General features: G+C 38.6%; 2 protein-coding genes across 3 annotated transcripts; one reads left to right on the top strand and one right to left on the bottom strand.

Annotated features, from left to right (window-relative positions):
- Nucleotides 1-7,476: 7,476 nt before the first annotated feature.
- Nucleotides 7,477-10,547, bottom strand: LOC106172520 (salivary C-type lectin 1). Its single transcript, XM_087012184.1, has 4 exons — nt 10,211-10,547; nt 8,769-8,820; nt 8,338-8,514; nt 7,477-7,909 (listed from the first exon to the last, which is right to left on the bottom strand). The coding sequence occupies exons 1-4, from the start codon at nt 10,448-10,450 to the stop codon at nt 7,668-7,670; spliced, it is 711 nt and encodes a 236-aa protein (XP_086868310.1). The 5' UTR covers nt 10,451-10,547; the 3' UTR covers nt 7,477-7,667.
- A 743-nt stretch (nt 10,548-11,290) lies between these two features.
- Nucleotides 11,291-14,953, top strand: LOC106172536 (uncharacterized). 2 transcript variants are annotated; one of them, XM_013553298.2, is made up of 6 exons: nt 11,291-11,451; nt 12,634-12,842; nt 13,075-13,215; nt 13,803-13,895; nt 14,270-14,437; nt 14,642-14,953. In XM_013553298.2, exons 1-6 carry the CDS (start codon nt 11,427-11,429, stop codon nt 14,783-14,785), a joined length of 780 nt encoding a protein of 259 aa, XP_013408752.2. In that variant the 5' UTR covers nt 11,291-11,426; the 3' UTR covers nt 14,786-14,953. The 2 variants fall into 2 exon arrangements, with proteins under 2 accessions (XP_013408752.2, XP_086867398.1); XM_087011272.1 differs by lacking the exon at nt 13,803-13,895.
- Nucleotides 14,954-14,972: the final 19 nt, after the last annotated feature.

The raw sequence follows: 14,972 nt of genomic DNA on the forward strand, positions 1-14,972 counted from the left end.
GGGTGGACTTGAAATCCATAACTTGGGAACCCGATGTCACAGAGACATGTTTTAAGTATCAACTTCTACTAAATGAGGGATCCCCAATCTTTTGCAACTAGTCTCAATGTCACTGGAGGTCAAGGTCATGACCTTATTGCAAGGTCAAGGTATTTTTGGAGGAAAAAAATCCCATAATGTCTAAATGACAGTTTCCCAATGTCACAGAAACATGTTTTAAGTATCAACTCCTACTAAGTGAGGGATCCCCAATCTTTTGCAACCACTTTCAAGGTCACTGGAGGTCAAGGTCATGACCTAATCATAAGATCTATACATTTTGTGAGCAAAAAAAATGACGTGATGTCCATATATTGGTAAACTAATGTCACAAAACATATTTTAGTATCCACTATTATTGAATGATGCACCGCCAATCTTTTTCAAATTTATTCAGAGCCATTTCGGGTCAAGGTCATGACCCTAATTTCAAGGACACTGCATTTTTCGAGCAGAAAATTCCCATATTATCTAAACCTTTGTAATTGGATGTCACAGAAGCATGTTTAAATATCATTTCCTTCTAAGTGAGGTTCTGAGAATAATATGCAATTGCTTTCAAGGCACCAGAGGTCAATGTTATGACCTTATTTTCAGGTCATGGCATTTTTAGCTCGAACTGTCTACATTTTAATATCCTGGCCAATGTCACAGAAACATGTTTGAAGTATCGATTCATACTAAGTGACATATTGCCGATCATTTGAAACTATTTCTAAGATCACCAAAGGTCAGGGTCATATCCTTATAACAAGGTTGTCATAATATTTAAGAAAAATTGATTTTACACTTATCAAATACAACACATGTGATCGTTTAAAGAATATTCCATTACAAAAAAGGCATCGTTGCTACTGCATAGTACTCATTTAAATAAATGGCATTCAGTTTACAAGGCTTAAAGGTATACTGTACCCATCTCAAAATCACTAGGGCCTATGTGTTATATCTATGTTTAAATAAAGCTGTGCGTTTTACATTATACAGGAACTAAAAGTGAACTAAAAGCTTCATAACAAAATATAAATTTGTTTCATACTGGGAAGGACAGCCTGTTATACAATTACCATTGTAGCCTCACATAAGACATGTAAAAAATTGGAATATTCAGAATCTTATTACAGCATTCTATACTACTGCAATGGGGGAATTAAGTCATGTTGGGTATATATATATATATATATATATATATATATATATATATATATCAAATATTATGGAATTAGAAAGGGGGACGTTTTATATTGGACACAGGCTGGGGGTACAAACTGCCAGTAAAAAAACAATCATACAACCGGTGGTGAGTTTACAAGGAATGAAACATATCAGAAGTAGGTAAGCAGTTTCCCTGGGGAAATATAACCAGGTGGGATGGCACCTTTTTTTTTTGGTATTTACCTTCAGGCACAGAAGTCAGATTGCTACACCATTTGAACATCCGTAACAAATAAGTTGGGTTTCTCTCCAGCTTTAAAAAAATATCAAATGTTGATTTCTCAGATATTCACTTCCAATGCTTCTCTCAAATCTTGAAACTTACTAGCCACAATTTTATCACAATTGCTAGCTGTGGGTCTTTAACAATAGGTCTACATGTAGATGTGGCATAGAAGAGTTGGGTATGGGTCAATAAGAGTCCTTTTCATAGAAGAAATACATTTCCCTGGACAAATTTAAGGAGCAATTTGACTGCATGATGGACAGTGATTAAAAGGCAAATGTGTCCTCTGCAGATAAGTTGGACTATTTGCTTCAATACAACTTGAGGATAAGGTAGTCTGCATTAATGCACAGCATTCAATAAGCATTTATTACCACCTGATCACTTAATATTTGTCAGAAGGTTATTTCTACGTGGTCAGCTTCAAACTGAAGGATACAAAGTCCTTTACATACGTGTTAGATCCTCGCCCACAGCTACAACCGTTTGTACGTCCCTTGTCCTTGGTGCTTTGACCATCAAATACAAGCCTGTAGCTAGTGGCGTTCTGGATAATATTTTATCTAATTACACAAATATTTCTTGGTAGAAGGTCCACTTTTTCAGAAAAAGCCCCCCTCCCCCTATTTGAGACCGCAAGCTCGACACAATGACTGTCAGCTGAGCTGCAGCAAAGTAAACGAAGGATGATGACGAGAGCCTGTAGTCAGTTTCCTATCCTACAGACCTGATAAAAACTTCCAGGTTGCAATCATGTCTCAGTACTAGTTCTCCAATCTGACAGGAGCTGGCATGATATGAAAACATGTAACTACTTTTGACACAGATGAGCACACCACGAAACAGCAGCTTTAAAGTTTATCGACCAAAACATACTACACCTTCCCAGCAAATGACCTGCTGCTTATTTCAGAATCCCACCGCAGGACCAAGAACTGGGATATTTAGGAAAAAGATGTTGAAATGACACTCAAAGTGCACCATCTACAAGTTTGCCTTCACACAAAAAACTTATTAAATTCCCACTCAGCACATTAAAATTACACAATTAACCCAAGTACCGACTTGTGTCAGAATGCTCAGTAGGCTTGGGAGAGGGTATAGCTTTTAGTCCTCACCCATCCATGATGGAGCTAAAGGTATTGCATCGACCATTAAGAATCAACACACTTTACCAATGGCAATTCAGTAATGGCTGGCCTTTGGTTGTCATAAAAGCAACCAAATACAGATACTGATTAAATGGACAAATAAATATGCTTTATCCACTATCTCCTCTCTACAATGGCACACAGATACTCCAAAGTAGATCATACATAAAAAGGTAGGACAAGAAGGCTTTAGGTCAATCATTGGGCAGACAAGAAGAGAGCTTATGCCTGTAGCACCTGTATTAAAAATTAAAAGTATTTACTTCAAACCACAATGGGCTCAGGTCGCTCTATAAAATGTAACATTTGTCATAAAGAATGGAGATGAATATTTTGCTCTTAAACAATCTTATGTGTTGTATTTAGCACATCCTAGAATCAAATTTCCTCCTAGATTTTGGAAATAGTTGCAAATGATAAAGCCCCATTTACAAGGCATTAATTGGCACGCTAAACACGTTTCTGACTTATTTGGTAATTGAGAAAGTATGGAATTTTGCTTGAAAACCTCATGACCTTGTAATTAGAGGTCAAAAACTTAATCTCTGGTGAACTTTAAATTAGTTGCAATTGATTGTTTACTTCTCATTTAGAAGGAATTGATACATTTAACATGCATGATTTAGTTACATACGGTTACCAAGATATAGATAATATGATATCATTCACTTGGAAAATAACATGACCTTGACATTTTAAAATAATATTGGCCTCTGCTGACCTTGAAAATTGTTGCAAGTGTTTGACAGTGTCCCACTTGGTTGGTATTGTTTCTTATAACATGTTTCTATGACACTGGGAAACTGTCATATAAACATTAAGGGGTTTTTTTGCTCCAAAAATGCCTTGACCTTGTAATAAGGCCATGGCCTTGACCTCTGGTGACCTTGATACTGGTTGCAAAAGATTGGGGATCCCTCACTTAGTAGGCGTTGATACTTAAAACATGTTTCTGTGACATTGGGAAACTGTCATATAGACATTATTGTTTTTTTCTCCAAATATGCCTTGACTTTATAATAAGGTCATGACCTTGACCTCCAGTGACCTTGAGACTAGTTGCAAAAGATTGGGGATCCCTCGCTTAGTAGGAATTGATACTTAAAGCATGTTTCTGTGACATTGGGTTCCCAAGTTATGGATTTCAAGTCCACCCACCCCATTCAATAGCGGCCATTTTGGATTTTTGTGGAAAATCAGACTTTGCCATGGGGGGATTCATGGGGAAAATTTTTTGGGCTATATTGGGCCTTCAACGGACCAGAATCAATTGAGAAACCTTTGTCACCAATTTTTTCCAACCTAAGTTGTTTATTGACTGGCCTAATATAGTGGCACATCAGAAAATCCCAACATGGCCAACAAATCTAACATGAAGCAAGTTGTTGGTATCCTAGATTTTAGATTTCAGTTTTGCCAGCTCAATCTTAATCTTATATTTAAACCACGGCTAGCGCGTAGAACAAAAGACTCGGCCGTGCTGTATGCGACATACAAGCACGTCATGTACGAGTGCGTTCCACGGTCTGTTGCACTACTAGTGTAGTAGCCAATCAGAGGCCGTGGTTTAAGCCAGATACAACACTCGTCGCCGAGCTGTACGTGAAAATTACTCGTGTATTGTCTCGCCTGCGGCTCGCCAATACACTCGTAATATTTCACGTACAGCTCGGCGACTCGTATTGTATCTATCACATAATCCATATCAGCATATCAGACGAGACAAGAAGCAAAGTAGATGACGCGGAGTTTGAAGTTTGAACTAAGAATACTTTATTATTATAATAATAATAATATGTATTTATTTGCAACTTAAAAAGTTGGATTTTACAATAAAGAACTTGAAGGTCAGTGTCACATCACAAGCAACTTTCTGCTTTAAAAACTGATTTTGGTCTAGCCATTGCGCAGGCCTTATAGTGGTATCGGGCATACAGAGTAGCTGTCAAACTTGGCACACGGCAAGCACGTGTTTTGTGTTTATATCTCCAGGAGCCAATGTTTTTTGATAAGCAAAAAATACAAAAACATCTGGTATATCTTTTTGTTTTAAAATATATATATATATATATTTTTTTTTTCAATTTACATCTTTTATACAGTAAATAAAATTAAATAAAGCAAAATTAAATCTGTTTTACGTTTCATTTTGGACTAATGCCATTCAACTGCAGATTCACTGCAGAGCAGTTCTTTTTGATTGACGGATACGCAGCATTGATGCTGTTCCTCGGGGCCACTGGTAAAGCTACTCCATGAAAAGTTATGAATAGTTAGCAAGCTAGCTTTCCAGTGCCCTGACACTCAGGGCAGTTGTTGGGGACATTCCAAAATTCACCAGCGATTTTGGTCACTTCACGTAATGTCTTTGTTTGTAGTCTGTAATTCCTTAAATTACTTTGTGTAAAGTCTAAAGAGCTAAAGTAGGCTTGTTCATTAGACCCCAATCTGATTAAGAAGTTAAGTGCAAAAATTCTTTGGTTAGATATTAAAGAGTGGGATTCCCCACAGAGCCTCAGAATGTACCTGAGCAAACGACAAGTAAACTCAAGTTTCACAAAAGCTATTTGTAACGTTGAGAGAGAGAGAGAGAGAGAGAGAGAGAGAGAGGGAGAGAGAGAGGGTTCGGGAAAACGAAGAAAAGTACCTCAGATTTATCGCTTACATCACATTTCACAGAAATTGTATCACATTTTAAAAGCATCATATTTCCTGGTATTTACTGATGGCAAGTACATCTACATCCACGCAAAGTAAAATGCGATCGGAAACCAAGGCCAAATGTTTGTATTTTGATAATTCATCATTTTTTATATCTGTAGTTCGCACATGCAATTTTATGTAGGTTAATAGTTTCTTAGTTCTTTAAGTTTTTTCTTTTGTTCTTCTCCTACTTCTTCTGCTTTTTTCCTCGTACAAATAAAACAAGTTACAAAAAATAAATAATTAATTAAAAAACATAGATGTACACGTAATTAGAGGAGAAGGAGAAAAGGAGGCAAACCCCATCCATTGGCGCATTTAGAGGGGTGTCAGGAAGTCCTCCCCCCTCTTCAGTTTTGGAAAAAATAGAATTTTGACTAGCTCAATTGTAGTTCTAAAGCCTACTTAATGGCACTGACGCCACGAGTTCGTATCCCAGATGACGCATGTCAGTCCGTCAAGAATACCACCCGACCCCAGGCCTACACAACTACCAGACTCGGCACCTAAGGATCCTGAATTAACCGGTATATCGGACCACGCTACCCGTTTTCAAGGTGTGTGTCAGATCCTGGACCCTGGGATCAGGAAGGCGCGATAAACGAACGCAGGCTCCCCTGGGTCCGGGCAAATTACCTTTTGCATATAAAAACGGACTAGTTTGAACAAGTGCTCCATTTGACAACTAATTGCTGGTTATCATCATAAAATCTGCTACGCCACAGATCAAACCAGGGATGTCGCATGCACGTCATACTGCCCTTTCATCAAAAAGTTCTATCTTTTCTGTGGAGTTATCAGCAAGAAATTTTATTTATTTATTTATTTATTTATTAATTAATTTATTTATTTTTACGAAAGTCACGTCGTCGCTATTGCTTTACCCAATATAATATTCGGGTTTTTTATGCCCGCTCCCCCTTCTTGCATTTGGGCACCTGATTATCAAGACTGCTCGTACCCGGGGCAACTCCACAGTCGACATTAGAAATGACAAAGACTACTCAAAAAATAAACCGCCAAGGTGTGAACCGTTTTGGCTCTCGGTGCTCTGTAATATCACAGGTGAAGTCTGAGATTACCTCAGTGTAAAACAAAATGAAAATAAAATCATCTGAAGTCATCTGACTAGGACCGTTCCTTGCAGGTTTATTAATAAAAGCGACCAAACTTGTGTTGATTCATTAGCTTTCCACCACGTCATACCACCTGTAATACGCGTTCACGTACACCGTGTCTTCTCTGCGGAATTATTTGCCATATATGTTTTTCTCAAAATTCGCTTCGTCACAATTGCGTGAATGGAAAGCGCAACAACTTTTACCCATTTGAACGTTTTCCTATGATTTCCTCTTCTTAGGGTTTTGCTTAAACCAAAACCACCCCGATGTGGACTGCATTTGATTCCATTGTGCTCTTTAATGTCATTGGTGAAACCAAACTAAATCTCAGCATAAAACAAAGACACAGTAAAAAAATAATTTATCTGGGAAAGCTCCTAGTCGACCTCTCATACAAGGCCTCCTTTACATCATGTATTCAACGTTGACGATGTTCGGGGACTGGCGTTGCGAGAGAGATATAAAACATTTGTATGTCGTTACGTAAGGTAGAAAGATTCTGTTTGGTCTGGAGCCTATCAAAGAAGCCTTTGTCACTTTGTGGCTCCGTGATAACTCCGCTGGTTTGGACACAGCTAGACACTTTTTCGCGGGTTCAAATTCCAGAATGTTCGCTGTAGCTTTTCTTGCTAGGAATAATCTCTAAAATTTGCGTCTGATTACTGTAAGAGGAAACTCGTGCGCAGGGAAGGTGGGCGGCTAAGTCACGGCGCAGTCGGTAGCGTGCATGCCTTCAGAGACATCATCAATGGCAACGGAAAGTCACGAGTTCGAATCCCAGATGACGCATGTCATTCCGTCACGTATCCCACGGAAAAAGGAAGGTGCGAAAATCGAATGCAGGCTCTCCTGGGTCCGGGCAAATAACCATTTGCATATAATACCGTGGCCGAGAATGTCACTGATCTCTACCTTTTTCCAGCTACACCACAAATCAAACTTGACTTGAATCAATACCTAACCGACATGGCGCCATGCACGTCATACTGCCCTTTAATCTAAAAAATCTAAAAAATCTCGGTGGGGCTATCAGCAAGAAGTGTTTTTATTTATTTATTTTTACGAAAGTCACGTCGCCGTTATTGCTTTACTCAAAAATTGATTTAATTTCACAGAGATTAAGATAGATTCAGAAATTGTTAAAAACGTGAGTCATACTAATAATGGTGGTCAGCTTCCAAAAGTTTCTAAAACGCGGGATGAAGGCTCAAGTTAAGCGTCTCTTTCACAAAGAGGATAATCTCTGCTGGCGGAGCAGTAACTTCTGCAGTAGGCCCACTGGTAGCTTTTGGACGGGTAGTACGGCCCGGTCATGACCAGATAGTCCGCGTAACTGGGCTGTCCTTGCGACCAGTTGGTGTAGCCGTCCAGTACTGTCTTTCCGCTATGTGTCCACACTCTGTCCCTGCCGATACGCCGGGCACCCAACCAGATGTACTTGTCAGAGCTGGAGCCTGTTAATATACAGAGAAATCGATGTTATCTGGGGCTGGTTTCACAAAGTAACCTTTGCCGGAATCAGTGTTGTATTGCTAACAAGCAAAGCACTCGGAAAACGCAGATCTCCGCCAAGAAAATTTAATAAAAAAAATGGCGCATGCGTTACAGAACGGGGGTCAAACGAAAAGTGCGGAAAATTGAATAAAAATCCCCCACTTATACCTTTATGAGTTTGGCTGTTGACAAATAACTACAATTTAAACAAACAGGCAAGCAGAGGTGAAAACATAAAATACTCTTGGCAGAGGAAATTTAAATGAAGTATCTGTAATGTTTTAAATGAGAAAATATATTGTAATCTTATGCTGTAACTGTTTCGGCCACCTTGTTACCTTTTTTTTTCAATAGAAAAGTTTGAAGGTGAAATTCATGTCGCACTTACCGGTTCGTTTCAGAAGTCCTTCGATGAACTTCTGCTCTGCCTCGGTGTCTATTTCCGCTAGGTAGCCTCCATTTCGTTGGCAGAACTGCTCTGCCTCTGGCCAGGTCATGGAGACACTGTTGTCATACAAATAACAACTAGAACCGAATTTCTCAGTGCATGGGAAGTCACGAGGTGCTGACATGGAATTTACATACAAATAACACACAAATATTATCAATGATTATATTAGCAATATATCAGTTTGGAATTATTCTAAGGTAAATTGTTTATTGATTTGTAATTGATTTTTACCTAATTCAAATAATTACGAAACTCCACGAATGCTGAAGGTGTGGGTAATTAAATTGGATAGCACTGCATCTTCTTAACGACTTCTATACTTTGCGGCACCATGAAAACGTATTTTAGGAACAGAAGTAATAACTTACCGGGGGTTGTTGTGCTGGGTTTCTGTGTTGTTGGTCTGCATTGCTCGTAAAGCTACAAAGATATCATAAGGGTGGCAGATTAATATAACCAGTATCTTATGATCATGGTAATACCAATCTTAGCGCCTGACATACCTGTGACACCGTTTGGATTGGGGATCAGTTTTAAATATGGCACTCGAATAGAAAGTAATTAATTGGGTCAAAAACTAGGACGAGTCTTACCTGCATCAGCACATTTAAAGGGAAGCAGAAGTCTCTCTGAGTTACTTTAACCTCATATCTGCACTATGTCAAGGAAATGAGGGAACAGATCCATACAGGTTTGGATTAAACCCGTCTTGTGGATAGGTCAAAATCTAGGACGGGAGGGGTCAAAATCTAGGACAAGTTCGACCTATACAAAGTGATGGGCACCGGATGTTATATCATTGTCAACTGTCTGGCAAGTGGCACCGCGGTGCTCCTACATATGTGATGAGCGTGCTTGCATCGGTGTTGCATGCCGGTAGCCTATATCATTTTATATCACACCGTGTAGTGTTCACAAATATAATTCCCAGACATGTAAATTAATTTGATTAGAGTCGATTGCTTGTGCACTCGACTAGTTTATGACTTTACCTGTAATTATGTAACTGAAGTGGACGTGTGCAATTTGAATAATTAAAATTAGTATGTACCGCCAAATAATGCAGCACAGAATCCACCACTGATAAGAAATATTGTAGAAAAGACGTTCAGAATTAATATCGGGGGTTCAGAAGGGAGAAGACTCGAAGGAGACCGCTCGACGGAGCCATGGGAGACGGCCTAGAGCTTGGAGATTTCATGTAGATGATGTAGTTAGAGTCAACCAATAAACCATTAAACTGGTCATTATGTGGACTTGGGTTTTCTTTGCGCGACCTTACGTAAATCTGACCCGAACTGTGGAATCTTTGGATCGCGTTATCCACTAAGTTAGACGAAAACGTAATGTCCTATTTCGAGCCCACGCTTGAATTAAGCGTTCAAAATTATATAAGTTTAGGACATTCATCTCATATGTATATCTAAAGGTACATAACAACTTGGTGCATTCTGTTTGGTCCGGAACCAGCAGTTTCAAAAAGGGGGTTCTTTTTCCCAACAAGTGGACCTTTTATAATGAAACTATGCTGCACCTAGATCAAATTTTACCTGGAATGGACCTTTTCCTGACAAAAAGGGCGGTTCTTTCGAACCCCCCCCCCCCCCCCCGGCTACGGGCCTGACTTACCACTTTTGATAGCAAAAAAAAGAAAAAAAAAGGTCTATCCTAAGTGTTCAAATCATGGCAAAATGGCAAGGAATATAAAGGTAGTGTGCTCAAAAAGGATTACCGTGGGGCATTTGGGATTTTGGAATAACATGTTGATTTTTTTTAAATGTATTTTCCGGTAAGACCTTGTGGACCATACCTGTGTAACATAGGCGAGGTTATTCTTCTCCAGTGCTATCTGCAAGTCCAAATCGTCAATGGCTTGTCGTTTGCCTAAGATGCCCAGGGGATCAGTGCACTCTCTCGATATTTTTTCTCTCATTTTACCGGACTCTGCCTTCAGTCGGGCCAACTCTGCTGATTTCTCAGCATCTGTGGCGGGTTCGACCGACGAGAGCGACGACATCAGCGCGACTGTCAATACAAAGAGGGGAGCCATCTTGCACAAAGCTAAAAAGGACCAACCTGGCAGCAGGAAAAGCTGGCGCGTCTGAACTGACGAGTTCAGTTTGAAGAACTTATACTAAGTGTCATAATAACACCTGTTACTTCTCATTTTGTGCGTCCTGCTTTCGTGACTTGCGTTTATGTGCCAATGGCACTTTTAATACGGAATATAGGTTGAAGCCCGAGTACTGTCTCACAGAAGATAACAGCGTTATAATTTCGTGTAGAATACCACTCCGCTAAATCGCCATTGCAACTATTAAGAGCATTCTGTGCATTTGGCGCAGATTCGTGAATTCGTCTCCTGGTTGAGAGATGATCGAAACAGCATTAGCAAATCTGAAAATACATGCATACTTCATATATATATATGTACGGGTGTTTACAGATTCTTTTGTCTTTCTTTTTTACATCCCCTCTTCTAATCTCAGGGCAAATGGTTTTGAAAATAAAATTGTACTTACTCTTTTCGTGTAACAGGTTCGTCATGCTGAGATCTAGTGTGTCCCCATAGCCCAGATATGATGCATTTATGGATGAATTTTTCTTTTTCATATAAGCAGTGTGCAGTGTCAAATTATAACGCCAATTTTAAGGTGTTCAGTTTTCATTTTTGTTTTTAGTCCTTTGCTCGCAAAAGAAAGCAATTTGTGATTTATGTTTAAGTTTTATACATTTATTGGTTGAAATAAAAGTATCTAAGAGGTCATTTGTCAAAAGCACAAATAGATATATCCCCAACGCAGGCGTCGTTTAATATCATAAAAATCCCGCGGTTTACGATCTTAAAACAGCTAAAGCCTGTATCGTTGCAAATATTGACATAATATTTAAACATTCTAATCAGATAACCTCAGCGTTGTCCTGGGTCGAGCTATCGTATCAGTGGTGGACCCGGCAGGGTCTACTAAGTTCCTTTCGTCCATATCCCATACCAAACCATAGTCTGCTACAGAAACTGCAGTACCATGGAAAGTCAAACCAGCAAGCAAGGTAAAGTAAGGTCTACAAACAATTGTTTCGGACTGGTGGACTACCGTATACCAAGAATTACATACATACATATTATGTGGATTATAGTTTTATCCTTAATTACCTTCACGGATAGGTCTGTGACATAATCGGTAGGGTTGGGGCAAGGGGGGGGGGGAGCAGGTGCGTGACCATTTTCCCACCTCCGAACTGACATCATATTTTACGTGTGTGACACGCTGAGCGCACCTTGAGTTTCACAATGTTACTTGCTTAATTTGCTAACAATTTGTTTTGAAATATATGCTGCAACGACTGCCAGCGAGACAAAGACACCTAACCACGATTGCTGTGCAATGGTTTATCTTTTTTAAAAGATTACGACGAGTTTTTAGATGATTATATGTCCAGCTGACATGAAATTCCACATATATGATTACACTAATCGACCAATTACACGGGGGTAGGCACTAATCAGTGACAAATGTTCGGTGCGATTCAGTTGTCAGTTGCGAACAACTTCCTGGTTTCACAAGGTCCTTCAAGGACTCTAAAACGTTAAAATTGCAGCGCATGTCATAAAATACCCAAAGATATTTAGATATGGGCATATCAGATTACATACATGCAAAAAATCTACATGACAACGATTTACAGCCTCGCGAGAATTCTTTTCCATTGACGCTCTTTGTCGCCCTGTCGGTCGATGCAGCACATATTTAAAAACAAATTGACTGCAACTTAAGCTAGATTTTGCAACTTAAAGTATCGTAACACGTTTTCATATCATGTACCTATTGTTTCTACAAGTATTTTTTGCCCAAAATACCAAAAGAAAAAATGTTATATTGCTATGTAGTTTCTCTGAGGCCACATCTTCACTCCCGTTCACCTCCAGCTAAAAATGACCACTCAGCTTCACGTCTTACACCACTACACGTTACTTCCGGCACAATCCTGTCTCCTCCGGAACTCTCTATTGTATTTACTGGTTTGACAGGAATGGTAGTCTACTCCACATTACTTTGTACAGGTGACATTCGTCCCATACAGTAACTGTACCCCAATACCCTAACCTGTACAAATCATATGGGAGCCCGGGCTTCCAATCCCAGGACTACCATTCTTATCACACCAGAACTAGGTGTCTAGCTTTCCAGCAGGTGGCAGCATCTGTATGTAAATTTGAAATGAAATTTCCAGATGACAAGCCTCTATCTGGCAAGGTTGCCGTGGTAACGGGTGCTTCAGTTGGAATTGGTGCAGCCATATCCAAAATGTTGGCAGCAGAGGGCGCTAGAGTCGTTCTAGTAGCCAGAAAAGAAAGGCCGTTAATGGAGACAAAAGAAGAAATCGAAAAAGAAAGTGGCGTTGTAGTAGCTTTGAAATGCGACGTAACCAATAGAAATGAGGTAAATGCTGGTTAATCCTCCGAACTCTCTCTTTCTCTCTCTCTCTCTCTCTCTCTCTCTCTCTCTCTCTCTCTCTCTCATATCCAATATGATATTTAATGTACCGGTATATATCCATAAAAAACTCATAAATAGCGATATATATCAGAAGCACCATTTTCGTTGCTTTTTTAACCAGTGAAAACTTCTTTATGATGAAAAGGTCGTCTCCTATACTTGTACCTACTTTTAGGTCAAAGAAATGATAAAAAACACAGAGAGCACATTTGGCCCGGTAGATATTCTTGTCAACAATGCCGGGGTGTATTATTTCACGTTCATGAAATATGCTAAAGAAGACCAGTGGGAAGAAATGGTTGACGTTAACATTAAGGTAAAATGAGAAAAGATTCAACATTTGTTATTTCAATAAATAAATAAATAAATAAATAAATAAATAAATAAATGACATGTTATAAAACGTGGAAATTGAATTTGCTGTTGCGTAGTTAACAAAACTGTGCGCAAAAGTCAACTTCAGTCTCATTATTATTATTATTATTATTATTATTATTATTATTATTATTATTATTATGCAATGTTGGTCTATTCCAAAAGACAGTGAATGGTGATCTATTTTGATCCTGGATGTATCTGAATTAAACAATTTGAAAAAACTGACAGACTGACACCGAATGAAAAAATACTTTCTTCTTGTGAAATAGACCAGTTATCCCCTTATTTGTATACATGCCGATCTGAACAAAACTGAGATCAATATATCATATGAAAGAAAAACTTGAAGTGCTATGTAGACATTTTCATACTTCTGTGTACCTCTTTGCAAATTTGAATACAATAAACCGAAGGTTCAACATTCCTCGGAGAAATTGACAATTTCTCACGTTACCTGATTCAAAATGTCACATTTTAATGTTTAACTTGCATTTAACTAGCATAATTAATATTTTTCAAATTTAGGGTGTCCTAAATTGTATTGGAGCGGTAATCCCTGGTATGTGTGATAGAAAAAGAGGCCATATTGTCAACATATCGTCTGCCACCGGACGAGAGGTACATCAAATCCTATATCAACGTTAATAGAGAAAGTGATGGAATAGATATTTCACTTATGTGAAATAAATTAAAGAGGTGCACCATTTTAAAATTACACAGTAAATTAGCATAACATATCGCTATAGATTTTCAGCATTTTAGATGAAGTGAAATTGAAGACGCTTAGGCACACCATTTAAACATGACATTTTTACAGATACATGTACTGTAAATCATTTCTAAAGACAAATAACGCTGAGATCCAAACATTTTTCCCAATCTTGCCCTGAAATCGTAAAATCTCAAAATTCTCGAACAATCATAGGACCTAATACGGAAAATAAAGCTAATTTCATGATTATTATATTAAAAGGAGAAAGTGTAATTTTCAGGCCTTTAAAGGTGCGGCAGTTTATGGTGGAACTAAACACTTTTTGGAGGGGATGAGCCGAACGCTAAGACAGGAGGTGTGTCATGAGGGGGTCAAGGTGACCACAGTCCAGCCAGGACCAGTAGACACGCCGGGACTTACTGCATGTCTATCCAATATGAACGATGAAGTAAGAACACTTGACAATATGTTAAAACATACATTATAGACTATTAATTAAAAAGTCATATTAAAAACTAAATTCCAGATTTTTTATTGCACATTTGGAAGTAACAAGAAGGTGAGATATCTATTGGCATCTGAGCGAGACACAGAAAATAATGTAATGTGCGTGAATTTGAATGTCGGCAGTAATATTCCAATGTCTTTTCAGTGTAAGAACCTCTATGGTACTTTCGAGGAGGGGCCCAACCTTACTGCAGATACTGCCGCAAGAGCTGTTATATATGCTTTGAAACAGCCGACAGATACAACAGTCAATGAAATGCTCATCATGCCACAAGAATTTCCTATTTAACTAAGTTATACTAACTTACACAAGTCTATGGTAAATGCATTGAATTCAGACATTTAATTCCTAAAACTTGGTATGCTAGGAAAAGTTTGAGAAGTTTCCTTTCATGGTTTGAAATAATTGAAAAAATAAAGTATTGCACACTAGCTGTGATTTTGGAACAACAATAAACAGCTTTTGTATGTTAACC

This window comes from Lingula anatina, chromosome 4 (genome assembly GCF_051362555.1).
Source record: "Lingula anatina isolate TDL-2025a chromosome 4, LinAna3.0, whole genome shotgun sequence".
In the NCBI taxonomy this organism is placed as follows: Eukaryota; Metazoa; Brachiopoda; class Lingulata; order Lingulida; family Lingulidae; genus Lingula; species Lingula anatina.

Excerpts from the sequence above, each read along its gene's own strand:
- LOC106172520 (XM_087012184.1), bottom strand. The coding sequence starts at position 10,450 with ATGGCTCCCCTCTTTGTATTGACAGTCGCGCTGATGTCGTCGCTCTCG. Across the intron at positions 8,821-10,210 it reads ACCTCGCCTATGTTACACAG|CTTTACGAGCAATGCAGACC; the intron begins GTATGGTCCACA and ends ATATCTTTGTAG. Across the intron at positions 7,910-8,337 it reads AGGACTTCTGAAACGAACCG|GCTCCAGCTCTGACAAGTAC; the intron begins GTAAGTGCGACA and ends GTATATTAACAG.
- LOC106172536 (XM_013553298.2), top strand. The coding sequence starts at position 11,427 with ATGGAAAGTCAAACCAGCAAGCAAG. Across the intron at positions 12,843-13,074 it reads ACGTAACCAATAGAAATGAG|GTCAAAGAAATGATAAAAAA; the intron begins GTAAATGCTGGT and ends ACCTACTTTTAG. Across the intron at positions 14,438-14,641 it reads TATCCAATATGAACGATGAA|TGTAAGAACCTCTATGGTAC; the intron begins GTAAGAACACTT and ends ATGTCTTTTCAG.